Raw genomic sequence first — 15,871 nt, forward strand, 5'->3', positions numbered from 1 at the left:
TCTTGTTATGATGAACTGGATCTTTACCCATTGAAGTTTTGTCTTGTCGGATTGAATATTCAGAGATGAGAACACATGATATTTATCTTGCAATATGAATACTTGAAGTGAAAATTGGGGTATCATATTGATTCACTTGATATGTGTCTTGGCATTCAACTCGCGGATTCCCGCGGTGATATTGGGGTAATCTATGCATAGGGGTTGATGCACGTTTTTCTCCGACGGAAACTTTGGGGTCTCTTTATAGTTCTTTGTGTGGATTGAGTATTATAAATATGAACTTGCTTTGGTGTTATCTTAGTACGGACGCTAGGATAGATCGAACGGAAAAAATAGCTCTGTGTTATTTTGGTACGGACTCTTGAATAGATCGAACGGAAAGAATAGTTTTGAGATGGTTTCGTCCCCTACAAAAAATTCCTATCTTTTGTTCTCTGCTAATAGGAACTCGAGAGTGATTCTTCGTTACACTTTGAGGGATAATCATATGATCCAACTATGTTAGCATTGTTGGAAGATTGCACTAGCGAAAGTACGGACCCTAGTCCTCATTTTCAAGCATTGCAATACCGTTTTTGTGTCCGTTTACTATTTGCTACCTTACTGTTTTTATTTATTCAAATTATAAAAATATATTTCTACCATCAATATTACACTTTTATCACCATCTCTTCGCCGAACTAGTGCACCTATACAATTTGCCATTGTATTGGGTGTGTTGGGGACACAAGAGATTTTTTGTATTCAGTTGCAGGGTCATTTGAGAGAGACCATCTTCATCATACACCTCTCACGGATTGATAAACCTTAGGTCATCCACTTGAGGGAAAATTGCTACTGTCCTACAGAACTCTGCGCTTGGAGGCCCAACACGTGTCTACAAGAATAAAGTTGCGTAGTAGACATCAATCAACGAGCTAGTCTAGTAGAGCTTACTAGGGATACAGTATTTGTTTATGTATTCACACATGTATTTAAGTTTCCGATCAATAGAATTCTAGCATGAATAATAAACCTTTATCATGAATAAGGAAATATAAAATAACAACTTTATTATTGCCTCTAGGGCATATTTCCTTCATAAAGCATACGCTCTCATCCTTATTAGTGTTTTAAACCTATTTGAAATATCGTCAAATCAATGACCAAAAATATTGGCAATAGTTGTGGGCGTAAACAAAATTTGTCATTATTTGAATGATTGACCACATAGAACGTGCAAGGTTGCATTGGAAGAAGAGGTATTTGATTGTCTCGTCATAGGTTGGCTGGCCGTTGGAGAAGTTGGGCCGGGCCGAAGCAGACTAGTACTAAAAAATCATTTTTTCTGGAGGGCAGGCTTCAGTCTGTTGAAGCCTGCCCACTGGACTCGCATTTGCCGAGGGGAGAAAGAAAAAGACGCAAAAGAGGAAGCTAATTTAAGCTCTAATAAAATAAAATACCGACCTTCTTGGATGTTATCTCAGCGTAAAAATTAACGGATCTCTTGTCTTTGATGTGTGAAAGTATCTGTTTCTTTTTTTTCACAAAATTGTTTGAATTTTTGTTTCCGAAAATACTCTTATGTAAATATTGTTAACACGTTATATTGTTCACAACTATTATGTGTTTGCATCATTTTTTTGAAGTGTATATGCATTTTGCTCAAAAAAGAAAGTGTGTTCGCGTTTTCTGGAAACACTGGTCACCCATAGTACTGCTCATGTTCGAAAAAGATACTGTTCACATGGGATTATATTATTCATACATAGTTAACATTAGTGTTCTCATGGGATTACTATTAATACTTAGTTCATAAGTATAGTTACTGCTCATTATAGGCTATTGTTCACTGATTGCCACATGTCGATTTCACAAAGCACTTGAAAAAAAAAGGAAGCCCCTAGCTTGGCTGGTTTGATATAGTAACACTTCCTCCGTTCCAAAATATATAAATAGTCTGCTGAAAGCCCAACGAGCACGCACTACCTAGGTCCAACGAAAAAAGGCCTGATATATCACCCTTTCACAAAGAAAAAATGTTCGAAAAAGTTTGAGCCTTTCCCAGAAGAAAAACGCTAACCTTCATCCGGCTGATGCACACACAACATCCGCCGCCTGTGTAGCCGTCGGATTGATTTTGATCGGGCGCTCGCACAGGCGGCAAGTACCGTATGGCTAGTTTTTTTTTTGCAACAAGCGTCTTGTTTCAGAAGCTTTCTGCAACAACGGTCTTGTTTTAGAAAGAAAAAAAGTGTTTGATGGTGAAGTTTTTCTTTCAGCAACAGGGTTTAGTTTCAAAAATTTCTGCAACGGATGTCTTGTTTCAGAAATAAGGGTATTGTTTCAACAACAGGGTCTATGTTCGACGATGAATATTTTCTCTTCTACAACAAGGGTATTGTTTCAGAAACATAGCCCCGGTTGCAGAAAACGCAGAATCCCCGCGTTAGAGCGTATGAGGGCAAGCCTTGCAACATGACACATGTTTCAGAAACATAGCTTCAGTTGCAAAAATTGCCAGAGGAGTGTCTGGCGTGAGAGTTCATCGTTGTTGTGCTGGAGTAGAGGCAGCTTCTCGGGGTGTTGGTTCAGAGGAGGCGCGATGACTCCGGCGGCCGGCGACACTCCATGGCGGGGCAGTGGTGCTGTCTCAGTGGACCTTTGCAACAAGGTCCTTGTTGCAAAGCCATGAGCGCAACAAGCTAGCTGTTGCGGAGGCGCCCAGTTGGCTGGGATGGTAGATCGGATGGCTGTTTCGGGCGGCATCCGACGGTTGCCGAGGCGGCTGATCTTATTGGTTTATCACCTTCCCAGAACATTCCACAATCATAGTTCACAAATTTGGATGAGATTTTCAAAAATCAGATCAGTCGAGTGAGATTTGAAAATAATCAGTCGTTTGAATCCATCTGCACGGCGAAGTGTGGGGCTTTTGCCGGTTTCCCCCTATCCTTATCTATCCACGGGATTCCACTCTCCCTCCGGCACTGCCTCCTCCCTCCTCCCTCCTCCCCTCTCCCTCCAATGCCGCCGCCCATGGCGCTCTCCGTCTCGGTCTCCTCCTCCGCCGCGGCCTTCGCCCCGCGCCGCGGCCTCCCCTCCGCCACCCCCGCGCCCAGCCGCCTCCTCCGCGCCGCCCGCGCCTTCTCGACGGGCTACGCCGCGAGCTTCTACGGCGGCGCGGCGTCCGCGACCCGCACCCGCGGCCGCGACGACGAGGAGGTCGGGGACGAGGACGGGTCGTCGTCGGGGTTCGGCGGGATGTCGGCCTCGGAGGCGGCGATGGCGCTGGAGGAGCGCGAGATGCCGCCCTGCCCGCCCGGCCTCCGCCAGTACGAGACCATGGTCGTGCTCCGCCCCGACATGTCCGAGGAGGAGCGCCTCGCCCTCATCCAGCGCTACGAGGAGGTAACCCTAACCCCCACCCACGCCGCCCCTCACTTCATCTCTTCACTTCTTCCAACGGATTCGATCATCTCTTCACGGCAATTCACACACGGGCTCCTGCGAAAACGTAGCGTGGTGTAGCTGGTAATGTGACATTGTATATCTTGAATCGCGGCTTAGTTAACAAGGATTATCCAGCTGCAATTCACACATGAATTCGTGTGAAAATTCAGGTTAGTGGGCAATGTGACAGTGTTAGCTTGAGTCTTCAATCAATGTTCTGATGTTTCTTTGTCTGAAGGCTTGGGTAAACTCTAAAATGTGGTGCATGGAAAGTTGTCTATCTTTACCAGTTTAAGATGGATAGGTTGATTGAGTGCAGAATCAATATTTACACTGCTTTGTCGGAATAATGCCCTCTTATTGATCTCTTGGTGCCTGAACAGGATATATATCTTCACCAGTTAAATGAACCTGGTAGACTGAGCGCATGATCATTATTTACATGCTTAATCGAAGCAAAGCCCTCTTATTGCTCTCTTGGTCATCGATTTTTCCGCCTCTTAGTTAAATGTTTCGTCAACTGGTAGAGAAAAGGATTAGTGAATAATATCTCACCACTGACGATCATCTGGCTGCATTTTACACATGAGTTCCTGTGCAAATTCAGGGTGGCGGTGGCCACTGTGACAGTATTAGCTTGAGTCTCCAATCATTGTTCTGGTGTTCCGCTAATCTGAAGGCTTTGGGTAAAATGTGGTGCATTAAAAGGTTATCTTTATTTACCAGTTTATAAGATGAACTGGCAAGCGCATGATTTACATAGCTTGATTGAAACAATGCCCTCTTTATTGCTCTCTTGGTCATCAACATTTCTGCCTATTGAGTTAGATGTTCTGCCAATTGGTAGAGAATAGCATCTCACCACTGATGATAATAGTGTTCTAGCATCGTACATTGCTGCATTAAACAAGTTGGGTACAATAATAACCTTTAATCTATAACCTATAATTACTAACAGTGGTTCCATTAAACCCACAAATCCCGTGCCTGATTCTTGGTACCCCGACAGATTCAGGGGAATGGGGTTCAGACTCACCTGAAACCGTAAGCAGCGTGCCATGAAGTGTGCTGTAATGGTGTTCTAGCACACACATTGCTGTATATTAAACAAGTTGGGTACAATTATAGCCCTCAAAACTTACAAGTTGGTCCGATTTAAGTTTAATCCCACAAATTTCAAGCCTGATTCGTCAAACCCGAACAAATCTGTTTGCATTTGTCATTCTGCTTACTGATGGAGCTCCTCCCTCACTGAACCGTCATTGCAGCTGCTCGTGGCTGGGGGCGCCATGTACGTGGAGGTGTTCAACAGAGGGGTCATCCCGCTGGCCTACAGCATCAGGAAGAGGAACAGCAGGACCGGGCTGCCCTTCACCTACTACGACGGCATCTACCTCCTCTGGACCTACTTCACCAAGCCCGAGTCAGTGGACGCCCTTCAGATGAAGCTCAATGCCGACGATGATGTTATCCGCTCGACCAGCTTCAAAGTCCGCAAGAGGAGAGTGTACTAGGACCAAGAATGTAAAATTGGTTTCATCTGGACTGGGCTGAAAGCTCCATGTTTTTAGTTCGTGTTTATATGTTACGAGAATGCTACTGCCTACATTGTATTGTAGATGTATGCCTTCTTTTGCAATTGTTGTTGAGGGAGAATTTTCATCTGTTTTGTTCATATTGTGTACAAAATTACAAATTCATGTTGGCGTCAGGTTACCATTAACACGCAGAAGGGGGTAGGGGTAGGTCTGTAGTAGACTCATTGTTGGTGCATTTCGCCAGTTATTTTTTTTTAAACATGTATAACACACACTTAAGAGTTTTTAAAAAAATGAAAATGTGTACACAAGTACATATGCACGATAACTGTGTGCCTGTAAAATTTCACAAAGAAATTAGAAAATTCGTGGGTTACACCAAAAAAGAATGACTATAATACTATCTATATATCATAATATAAGATGTTTTTGCAGTTCAAATTGAACTGAAAAAACATCTTATATTTAGTTACCGAGGGAGTAGCACATAAATGGATGTGCTTACAAATGAAAATTTGTAACTATGAGATCACATCTTGATGTATATTTGTGATTTTTCATTTTAAATAAGATCTTAAACTTTCAAGTATGATTATTTTTAATTTTAAAAATCTTAAACTTTCAAATGTGATTGTTCAAAAAAACTGAAAGTTGCAAATATGTGTATCTGGCTCAACCCAGAGCCTGACCACCTCGCATTTCACAAGCTAATACAGATAATCACTAACCAGGCATGTTAAATTCTTTCACCCATGAACCACACAAGACAGAAAATTAGCTCCATGCCATCACAAGATAAGCAAATTACAAATATTGTCACATGTGAGTTTAACAACTGGGCCCAAGGAGGCTTGAGTAACACGAAACTCATACATTGTTGGTAACATATAAAACAGTATATTCTTGTACACCACATCAGGTCAGATAACAGAAAAGATGGCATAAAACACACAGGGTTTTCACTAACAATCCAGCAGTGAAGACAAACATCAAGACTATCTTCCTTTCTCCAGTACAAAGCGCAACCTCACCATACATCTTAAACAGCACCATCACTATCATGCAGGAAGACGAGAGTACCCTGGAGCAACAGATTCAATATCTTTCATGGCGCCTGAAAATCAAAACAACTGTCAGGATTGGCCTATGGTAGTAGCAAGCCTCTGAAACCAAACTGGAAATAAAAAAAACATTCAGCAATACCTGCTGCGGTCCCTGGATCGAGAGCGTTCCCTTCTCCTATCACGGTCATGCTCTCTACCACGGGAGGAGCGGTCATGATCTCTATCACGGTCGCGGTCATGGCGACGGTCCCTGTCATGGCGCCTATCACGATCCCTATCGTGGTCTCTTCTGCTATCCCGGGGCTCAACCCTGTCCTTTCTTTCTGCATCTCTATCCCTGGATGCCCGCCCATTGCGGTCCCTGCTGTTTTCCCTTGATCTAGGAAAAGAGACCAAGTATGAACTTTCAGATTACGTTGCCTAATAATAATCGCCATGATAGAACAAAGCAAAGCTGGGAAAGACCATACCGTCTGTCATCTTCAGGTTTCTCGGTCCTTTTTTTGTTCCTCTCCTCCTAAAAGGCAAATATGACATAGTTTTAGAATGACATTATTCACAATATAGACATGCTTACCGAGTGGAGATAGCTCGATTCATATGACGACGGAATGAAAAAGGCAAGGGATACATTACAGTTGAGATTTTCTGACAATGACAACTTACATATTTATGGAGCAGGCAGCATATGAACAGGTTGTAACTTACAGGAAAAGATGGCAAAAGGGTGCGCTTTCAGGGTAACTTAACCGGTACTATTTATCACCAGCTCTACAAAATATGGATCACCAAGCAGAAAGCAAGCTCCAGCTTCTGATCAGTATATATGAGAAAGCTGACACAATTAAGTAAACATGATTCTCCATACCATGTTCTGCTCACTCCTATGCTTACATTTGTCAACATACAGTTGGCGGCTGTTGTTGCCATGGGAAGGAAGGAGGACGATTGTCACATGAGATTCCGCTTATGCAACATTGACTAATTCCTGTAATGACTATCGTAACAACCATGGCGCCCTCCAATGTGAGATAAAATAACATATATAGAAGGCAAGAACCTGAAGGCTCTTCCTTGAGATAAGAAAACTCACAGATGCCAAAAGGCCCAAAACAGAGTAACTCTTTAAAGCAGAAAATGGGACATTACATTCAGCACCTGATAAAGATGTTCAAATTTGCAACTTAACAAACTTAGAAAAACCACAAAAAAAAATAGCCAGACTATTTTCAAAAACAGAATGCAAGTGTTAACAAAATGGTGTAGATTTCTTTGTTTTAATGTGTATAATATCTGAAATACTACTTTGTTCAATCGCTCCCACCATCGTACTCGTACTTTGGGCATGCAAGAATGTACCTGGAGTTCTTTCAGTTTCTCACGAATCAACATATAACCCAAGTGTAGCTTCCCTCCAAAATGGTCAGCAAGACGTCGGTCACTGTATAGAATATGGCATGAGATACATTTCCAATCTGAAAGATCCAATTTGAATCAAGATTTTACAAGTGGGAGATAAAAGTATTACTTGTCATAGACACTCAAAAATGCTCCACATATGTCACAGAGGCGCAATTTCTGATCAGTCTGTAGAGTGGAGAGAGCATACAATTAGCACTAGTAGGGCGTATGAGCAGGAGTATGAGATGCTTACATATAAATAAAAGGAAAATGATAGATAACGTGACCAAATTCTTAAGAGCACATTACATATGATGCAATTCCTAATTCAGCACATTCAAGAATATCAAAACTGCATCCATACCAATTATTATTGCAGACAAGAACAAGCTCAAAGATTTCAAAATATACGACACGGGATAGCACTCACTGAATAAGTTCATTGTATAACAACAGAAATCTAATTATGATGAATGAAGAAGTTAGTTCCAAAGTTTAATAGCGTGGGATGGCACTCAAAATAATACAGGAAAACATTAGCACAAAAATTGTAAATATATGTAGCCAATATCATTTATTCTGACAATACAGTTACACAAAGTGCAAATACAGCCACTTGTGGAAAAACTACCAATTCCTCCATGCCACTTTAGATTTCATTACTCACAAGCACATTAATTTGGGAACCATACAAGTAATAATATACACAAAGAACATAAATTTCTTAATGCACAAAAGTAGAGCTGTCACTTGAAGTGTTAAACTGAGACTAAAAATGAATTATAGTAATCCAACATAGGATCAAATTTACCAGAAAACTGAACTTGTTCAAAAAACAAGATTTTTCCTATCACCAATGGCTGGGAAATGTATTGAGTTTAATTAGCATTCAAAACTATAGAGTATAAACACATCAAATACCAAGTTCGCAGAAAACTTTGAACATAAGACTTGTAAAAAGCAGTGTCCATTGGATAGTAAAATGGCTAGACAATGCTAGGAATCGAGAAAACCACCAATGTTCAAAGCATTTCTGCGACCTGTACCAAAAACTAGCATATGCTACGAACTAAACAATCATCAAAGGACATCAGCAGAAAAACCTAGCGTGCTAGTAATGTGTAAATTAATGCAGTAACATGAATAAGAAATAAAAAGTGGCCCTTCATAACTCACAATTCGAACATCAGCAACACTGTATTTAGAAGGATCAGGAACAGGCTCCTGCCGTGCCGCCGCCAACTGGTGATAAAGTCAAGGAAACAAGACATCAGTGATGGTTCATAAAAACAAAGAAAAGAATGGAAGTATCAGTGACCTAACAATGCAAGTTATCTCTACCATATTCTGCAAAGATAGTGCTGAAAAAATATAAATTAACCAACTACAATTGAGTAGTTGACTGGCGAAAAGCTGGACATGATAAAATTAGGTAATGATGGCAACAGCTACCTTTTTGAGAGCTTCTGCTTCTTCTAAAGCTTTCTGTGCTTCTTCTACCATCCCTTGCTCACCTACAAAAGGACAAACATGAAAATATCAATGCATTTTTTTTGTGCTTAGCATGTGCACGTATATACTGAATAAACTATCCAGGAAAACTTAATTATCTAAACTACTGAATAAACTGATGTGCAATGTGCCCATAAGCAAAGACCTATATAATACCAACAACCTAATCTATGACCCCGACAGGCACTGAGGTCAAAAACATCGAGTTATGCCTAAATGGTCCCGCTTTATTTTTTTCTAAAGCTATATAAGTTCATGGTTTTCCAATAAGAGTTACCTTGTTAGATTTTCACCTTTAAAAAGACAAAATATATCAAACTAACATTTCTAGCGCAAATCTGTACGAAATATCTTATTGGTATATGAAGTAATCAACTAATTGAGTGGTTGAATTCAAAGCTCATATGTATTGGATAAAATCGCAATAACTTGGTCTCAATTACTCACACAAATATATGCTTTCAAAAGAAGAAAAACAAAAACATTCAAAATATACTTTGTAAAGAAAAATGGTACAAAACATACCAAGGGCTTCAGCTTTACTTAGCTTCTCATTGATCAGTTCTTGAGTACGAGCATCAGGAGGAGGAGGTGCTGGCAGTGTTGCCATTTGAGGTGGTGGAATAGGTTGAGGTATTGCAGCTCGGTCCTTGTTAAAGGCATCAAGCAAGAGGGTAGCCTGCAATGAAGTGGAAAAAACAACCTATCGTATTAAAACTAAAACATTACCTGTTTAGTAACATGCGCTTGCAAGATATATGAGAACTGATAACACAGAATCACAGATATTCAAAAATCCAAACTATACCTGCAAGTCAGCCCTTTTAGATCTTAATTCTTCCACCAATTCCATGGTCTTGATTTTATCATCAGTCTTCCCTTCAAAATCTGTTTGGGAAGTGTTGACAGAAGAAACATTTAGTAACACTTCAATTCCTCTGTTTTTCCTACTGCGGTTTCCTATCCTATGTTGTTGGCCCGTAATAAAGAAACCAGATAATCAGCTCTATAACCAGTGCCCGTTTTGTTAATTAATGAAAACTATGCTGAGAGACTAATTATACCATCTCCCATCCATAGTACTGCTCGAGAATATATTAGAGACGGGTATATTTTGTCAATGTAGTTTCATACTGTGTCTGGTGAAGAGTGTTCGAAATTGTGGTTAAGACTTAAGACAGCTACAGTAGCATCAACCCGCTGGACTACTATGAACTGAAACAATACAACCGATTGGGAAAAACATGAATGAGATGACATTACCAAAGATATCGGCTTCTTTCATTTTCTCCTTGATTTCCTTTGACAGCTGCGCAACTTCTTCAGACTGCAAAATCAACAGGAACGCAGGCAATTTAGATGAAGGCATTAAGTAGGCTCTAAGAAGCAGATTAGCATTCGTAACACACGGGTGTCTATGTACCTGAGTGACCTCGGAGACGGATATGGCGATAGCAGCCTTGGCATCCTCATCGGCGAGGCGTTTGAGCGCCCTCTGGATTTTGCGCTCGCACTCCACGATGAGCCTGTCTATCATGTCCTCGAGCTCCCTGTCGAAATTCTCCGTCCCCTTTGCTTTTACCTCCTCGTAGCTACCGGGAGCTCAGGAAGGCAATGAGGAACAAACACTAGGAAAAATATTGCTGAAGCGAAACATGTTGTGCCGCATAACAGAGGTAGTTAAATGAAACGAAGGATACTCTTTCCGCAGCTGCAGCGAGTGGACCTTGGGGCAGGGTCCGAGATCCATTTTCTGTCATGAGCAAAATTGGCCGAGGTTAGATCGCAGCATAGCGCAAGAGGAAATAATTGCTTCAGATATGTCTCAAAAGCAGAGCACGACACGCCATACACCATGGTTTATTTTTCATATTTTGCTATATGGATGAATTCCCCTCATGAGAGCAATAGCGCAAAGGCCAATTCGGAACCAAATCTACTGCGGGCAGCCTAACTCCAATCGCTCCTCCACCGACCACGAGAGGGGGGTGAGGGGCACGGGCGCGGGGACTCTGGGGGGGCGGGGGTGGAAGAGGTGGATGGGAAGTACCGTGAGCTGGAAGAGGTCGTGGGGGCAGAGTCCGGCGAGGAAGAGGCGGCAGACGTCGCGGTCGAAGTACTTGCGGTTGACCTCCCGCACGTCGCCGTTGCGGTTGGCCCCCATGAGCACGTCCAGCTGCTTCCGCATCGCGTCCATGGCCGCCGGCGCCTCCGGCTGCTGCTGCAGCCGCTCCGGCGAGGCGGGGGTTTGGGTTTATACGAAGCTAGGGTTTCTACCCGACGAGCGAGACGAGTCGGGACGCTCTCCTCTCCAGCCCCAAGCCTAAAGACGGACAGAGAAGGGGAAACGGAACGGGACACCTGGGAGGATTCGGCCGGGCCGGGCCGGACCCAGCCTCTTGCTTCCCTTTGATGGGCCTCCGTGTCGGTCCGAGTAGCCGGCCCGTAGGCTTCTTTCCAGCCTGGCCTGCCGTCTGGCTCCTACCTATTCTGCTCACAAGTTGCTCAAAAAAAAACCTATTCTGCTCACAACCCCTAAAAAAACCATTCAGCTCATCAAAAGACAGCCGAATTAGCTATATGTCAGTCAGCTGAAAATTCCTTTTTTGGTCAGTCGATTTTGTGACCCTTCGATTTTGCTTTAAGATGTGTGCCGTTTTCTATTTTTTTCTGTGTCATTTTGGTGGTGAATTGGGCTCAGTGGAATCGATTGACCAATATTTTGGGTCAGTCGAATTGCTTCATGGGCTTATTTTTGCTTTTCTGGGATCCGTTTTTCTTTTTCTTTTTCTTTTTTTCCTTTCTTGGTTAATTTTTGTTTTTGTGGGTTTTTGGCTGAGTGTAATTACATACATACAAATAATACTATACAATATGTGCCAAAAATTCGTGATTATGTGATTATTTTGGCATATTATGATAAAATGCAATTTTGGTGCAAAGTTGTGTGCACGTTTTTTTAATTCTCTCTTCTTCTTAAAGAAATACCAACACCACTAATTCATTCTTTTTAGGAAAAATCATTATTTCAATAATTTTTTAGTCTTTACTTAATTTCATTCTACTTTAAGGTTAATACCAATTCCACTATTCATTTTTTTCTCAGATTTTATTTTTGCAAAAGTTCCACTTTTGTATGCATATTCTTGCATATTTTTTAAAGCGCAATTTTATGTATATTTCGTGTACATTTTGTCAGTGTTTGTTTTAGATTCTTTTTCCCATTTTCTTTGTTCTTAAATGGTAACACCAATGCCACTAAATCATTCTTTCCTAGGAAATTTAATTCTTTCTTTTGTGGGTATTTTTGTTTTCTGTTTCTATGCATTTTTTTTCTTTCTTTCTTTCTTTTATTGATTATATTTTTTGTTTTTGTTGGTTTTTGGCTGAGTGTAATTATATACAAACACATACTATATAATATGTACCAAAATTTCATGATTATATGATTATTTTTGCATATTACGATAGTGCAATTTTGATGAAAAGTTGTGCGCAAGTTTTTTTATTTTTCTTTCTTCTTCAAGAAAAATACATTATTTCAATTACACTATATGTAAATTATAGTATAATGCAGAAAATGCACTGTTATACGCTTATTCTTTCCATATTTCAAAAAGTGCAATTTCAGTGCAAATTGTGTGCATGTTTTGAAAGTTTTTTCTTTTTATTTTCTTTCTTCTTAAACTGTTCCCTTCTTTCTTAGAAAACTTCATTATTTTGGCTTTTTTTATGAAAGGGCAATACCAATGCCACGAATTCATTCGTCGTAGAAAACATTTTTTTATTTTGTTTCAGTTTTTATAACATTTTTATTATTTTGTTTTATTTTTCTTTTGTAAGGGTAATACCGATGTCACTAATTGATTACTTTTGAGAAAACACTTTTTTTGTGGAAATCTCACTATAATATGCTCATTTTTACTTTATTTTTTATTTCTATTTTCTATTTCTATGGGTTTTTATTTTATCTTTTTCTTTCCTTTATTGGTAATTTTTTTGTTTTTTGTCCATTTTTGGCTCATTGTAATTATATAAAAACAAATACTATAAAATATGTGCCAAAATTTCATGATTATATGATTATTTTTGCATATTACGAGAAAGTGCAATTTCAGTGCAAAGTTATGCGCAAGTTCTTTTTAATTTTTCTTTCCTCTTAAAGGAAATACATTATTTCTGTTACACTATGTGTAAATTATAGTAGAATGCAAAAGTTGCACTATTATATGCTTATTCTTTGCAAATTTCAAAAAGTGCAAATTGTGTGCAAGTTTTGAAAGTTCTTCCCTTTTCAATTTCTTTCTTCTTAAAGGGTTTCATTCTTTCTTAGAAAACTTTATTGTTTTGATTTTTGTTTTAGCTTATTCTGAAAGGGTTTCATTTATTTTTAGAAAACTTCATTATTCTGATTTTATTTTTTTTCTTTCATCTGGAAGGGTAATACCAATGCCACGAATTCTTTCTTTCATAGAAAACTTTTTTTTTATTTTTTTTAGTTTTTATTTCTTTTTTACTTTGTTTTAGTTTTCATTTCCTTTTCTTTTGTAAGGATAACATCGATGTCCCTAATCCATTACTTCTTAGGAAACACTTCTTTTTGAAGATATCGCTGTTATATGCTCATTTTTGCATAGTAATAATACATATTATATATATATATATATATATATATATATATATATATATATACACACATATGTATGTATATGTTTCTATATGTATTGTATGCATGTATAAAAATAAATATACATATTGTTTGCCAACATGTGAGATTTTTCTTTTTTTGAGCAAAGCCAATATGTCTGAGAGTGCTATTCATCGATCATCTACAAAGGCTTGTCCAACATACTAGAGCAGCCATAATCATTGTACAAAAAAATAGACTCGTTTGGCAGTACTGGACTGCAGATTGCACCTGTGCGTTGGGCTTCTGCTGCTGCAACTACCGTAACTTGATTGCCTAATTAATTAGGCTCGACTGAAACAGTTTGAGGTCACAATCGACTGACCAAAGAAAAAATCAGTCGATTGACCAGTAGCCAGTCCCAAAGACGGGTTTGTCTAGGGATCAGTCGACTGAGACTTCGCGAAGTCTCAGTCGCTGACGTCAGCATGTGTCAGCCATGCGTAGTATAGGCCAGGTTCTTTCAGGTTTCTGTTTCCTACTGTCTTTTGGGCTGGGCTTTGTCCTACTCAGGTTTTTTTGCCTCGTCTCTTGCTCTTGTCCGTGATGGGCTGTTTTGTTTTTGCTTGTACGTATGTGTGCAGTCTCTTTTATTTTCTGTTGTCTATTGGTTCCCTTGTTTATTGCTTGTAGTTGGGATTGTCAGTGTTCGTGTCAACACACGATGTGCACTTTTCCTCGACAAAAAAGAAAGCCGATGTGCATTGGAATGTGTCTCTTGAAACATAACACATAACACAAAAATGTAATATATTGTATTATTTTGAGCACATAATATTAAAAAAAGAAATAAAAGAGAACACTGGTTGAATTGAATGAGCTTCCTGGTGCATGTGGTTAAAAAAATGTAAACAAAAGGGGAACGGGTAGTAGAAAATTAAAGCTCGCCCTTTGATCAACAAAATATATATTTTATGGAAGAAGAGTTAAATTGCATATAACTAGTTATTGGACCATTTACCTCTTTCTTAGTACACATCACTAGTTGTAGGTGAACTGTAGGGAAAATAAAAAATATTTTAAAATAAAAAATTAAGTTACACATGGATAACACACATGTAATTGTGCATGATCGACCGACACAGAACTACATGCAATCAAACATTTGTGCAAGCATATGGCAATATTTTAAGAAAATAAATTAAATTGCACACAAATAGCAAGCATACAATTACGTGTGATCAACAGACATGCAACTGCATGCGACTGTCGTGTGTTTAACTAATGGCACTATTTTCTAAAAGAAAAAATATTAAGTTGCACAGAGATTGTGGTCGTGCATTTGCGCATGGCCTGGATGACATGCAATTGCATGTGGCCGACGTGTGTAAAATCAGGTGATGTTATTTTGAAAATTAAAAATCAAAACATCACTATTTAGAAAAAAAATCAAAACATAAAAACTTTAGAAAGAAAAGCATAAAATGAAAAAAAGAAAAAAAAGAAAAGGTCAATAATAAACCCACATACCAAGCCGCCCAAGTTTCTTGACCCCCCTAGCATCCTAGTTACCCCCACCTGGTGTGGCTACAACATATGTAGTTACATGCAAGTAGGTGACCCATTTGGAAAACAAACACCTGTATAGGAAAGATTAAAAAACACATAAAAAATCATGGTAGACATGCAATTGCCCTCTTGCCAAACAAAAGACCATTGAATCGTTGTCGCGTTAAAGACATGCAATTACTGTCGAGAGTGACACTTACAGTTGCATGCCTAGGGCGACACTTGTAGTTGGGGGTGGGGAGTAACGCTTGCAATTTCATGGCTACTATCGGGCATGCCCTATGCCATTCCTACCCCATCATTGTCACCTCCGACAAAACAAATCCCTAGTTGCAACCCTGTTGGAAGACATGCAATTGCAGTTGGGGGATGACACTTGTAGTTGCATGACTATTGTGGGACATGCAACTGACCCCTTCTCCTCGAGATCCCTCCGACAAAACAAAGCCTGATTGCAACCAAGTTAGAAAGACATGCACTTGCATGACTACAGTTGGACATGCAGTTGCGGTCGGGTGCGGTGCTTGCAGTTGCGGGGATGTTGTCGGGCTTGCAACTGGCCCGCCCCCTCTACCGGCGCCCCCTCCGACAGAACAAAAAACTCCAGTTGTGGTCGGGCTAGAAGACATGCAGTTGCGGTCGGGTGCGACACTTGTAGTTGTATGCCTAGTGTCGAACATGCAACTGGCCCACCCCCTCTCTCGCAGCCCCCTCCGACAAAACAA

At 40.0% G+C, this 15,871-nt stretch overlaps 2 protein-coding genes across 8 annotated transcripts; one reads left to right on the plus strand and one right to left on the minus strand.

Moving 5' to 3' along the window:
• Nucleotides 1-2,950: 2,950 nt before the first annotated feature.
• On the plus strand, nt 2,951-5,110 carry LOC123123753 (30S ribosomal protein S6 alpha, chloroplastic). Its single transcript, XM_044544351.1, has 2 exons — nt 2,951-3,393; nt 4,704-5,110. Exons 1-2 carry the CDS (start codon nt 3,010-3,012, stop codon nt 4,947-4,949), a joined length of 630 nt encoding a protein of 209 aa, XP_044400286.1. The 5' UTR covers nt 2,951-3,009; the 3' UTR covers nt 4,950-5,110.
• Nucleotides 5,111-5,737: 627 nt separating this feature from the next.
• LOC780655 (putative RNA-binding protein Luc7-like 2) lies at nt 5,738-11,299 on the minus strand. 7 transcript variants are annotated; one of them, XR_006460807.1, is made up of 14 exons: nt 11,001-11,299; nt 10,651-10,703; nt 10,374-10,542; nt 10,214-10,277; nt 9,759-9,838; nt 9,476-9,629; nt 8,891-8,952; nt 8,615-8,680; nt 7,566-7,624; nt 7,397-7,478; nt 6,704-7,195; nt 6,508-6,554; nt 6,177-6,416; nt 5,738-6,087 (listed from the first exon to the last, which is right to left on the minus strand). XR_006460807.1 is itself a non-coding variant. In XM_044544352.1 (13 exons), exons 1-13 carry the CDS (start codon nt 11,145-11,147, stop codon nt 6,069-6,071), a joined length of 1,242 nt encoding a protein of 413 aa, XP_044400287.1. In that variant the 5' UTR covers nt 11,148-11,298; the 3' UTR covers nt 5,738-6,068. The 7 variants fall into 7 exon arrangements, 2 of the variants coding, with proteins under 2 accessions (XP_044400287.1, XP_044400288.1); XR_006460811.1 differs by lacking the exons at nt 5,738-6,087; nt 6,177-6,416 and having other exon boundaries at nt 6,704-6,808; nt 6,906-7,025; nt 7,131-7,195; XM_044544352.1 differs by lacking the exon at nt 6,704-7,195 and having other exon boundaries at nt 11,001-11,298.
• Nucleotides 11,300-15,871: the final 4,572 nt, after the last annotated feature.

This window comes from Triticum aestivum, chromosome 5D (assembly GCF_018294505.1).
Source record: "Triticum aestivum cultivar Chinese Spring chromosome 5D, IWGSC CS RefSeq v2.1, whole genome shotgun sequence".
NCBI lineage: Eukaryota > Viridiplantae > Streptophyta > Magnoliopsida > Poales > Poaceae > Triticum > Triticum aestivum.

What these genes read in the sequence shown, in the direction of transcription:
- LOC123123753 (XM_044544351.1), top strand. Translation starts at nt 3,010, where the DNA reads ATGCCGCCGCCCATGGCGCTCTCCGTCTCGGTCTCCTCCTCCGCCGCG. An exon ending in TCATCCAGCGCTACGAGGAG is followed by an intron (nt 3,394 to 4,703) that starts GTAACCCTAACC and finishes CCGTCATTGCAG; the next exon opens with CTGCTCGTGGCTGGGGGCGC.
- LOC780655 (XM_044544352.1), bottom strand. Translation starts at nt 11,147, where the DNA reads ATGGACGCGATGCGGAAGCAGCTGGACGTGCTCATGGGGGCCAACCGC. An exon ending in TCGCTGCAGCTGCGGAAAGA is followed by an intron (nt 10,543 to 10,650) that starts GTATCCTTCGTT and finishes AGCTCCCGGTAG; the next exon opens with CTACGAGGAGGTAAAAGCAA. An exon ending in GTGTTGCTGATGTTCGAATT is followed by an intron (nt 7,625 to 8,614) that starts GTGAGTTATGAA and finishes TCCACTCTACAG; the next exon opens with ACTGATCAGAAATTGCGCCT.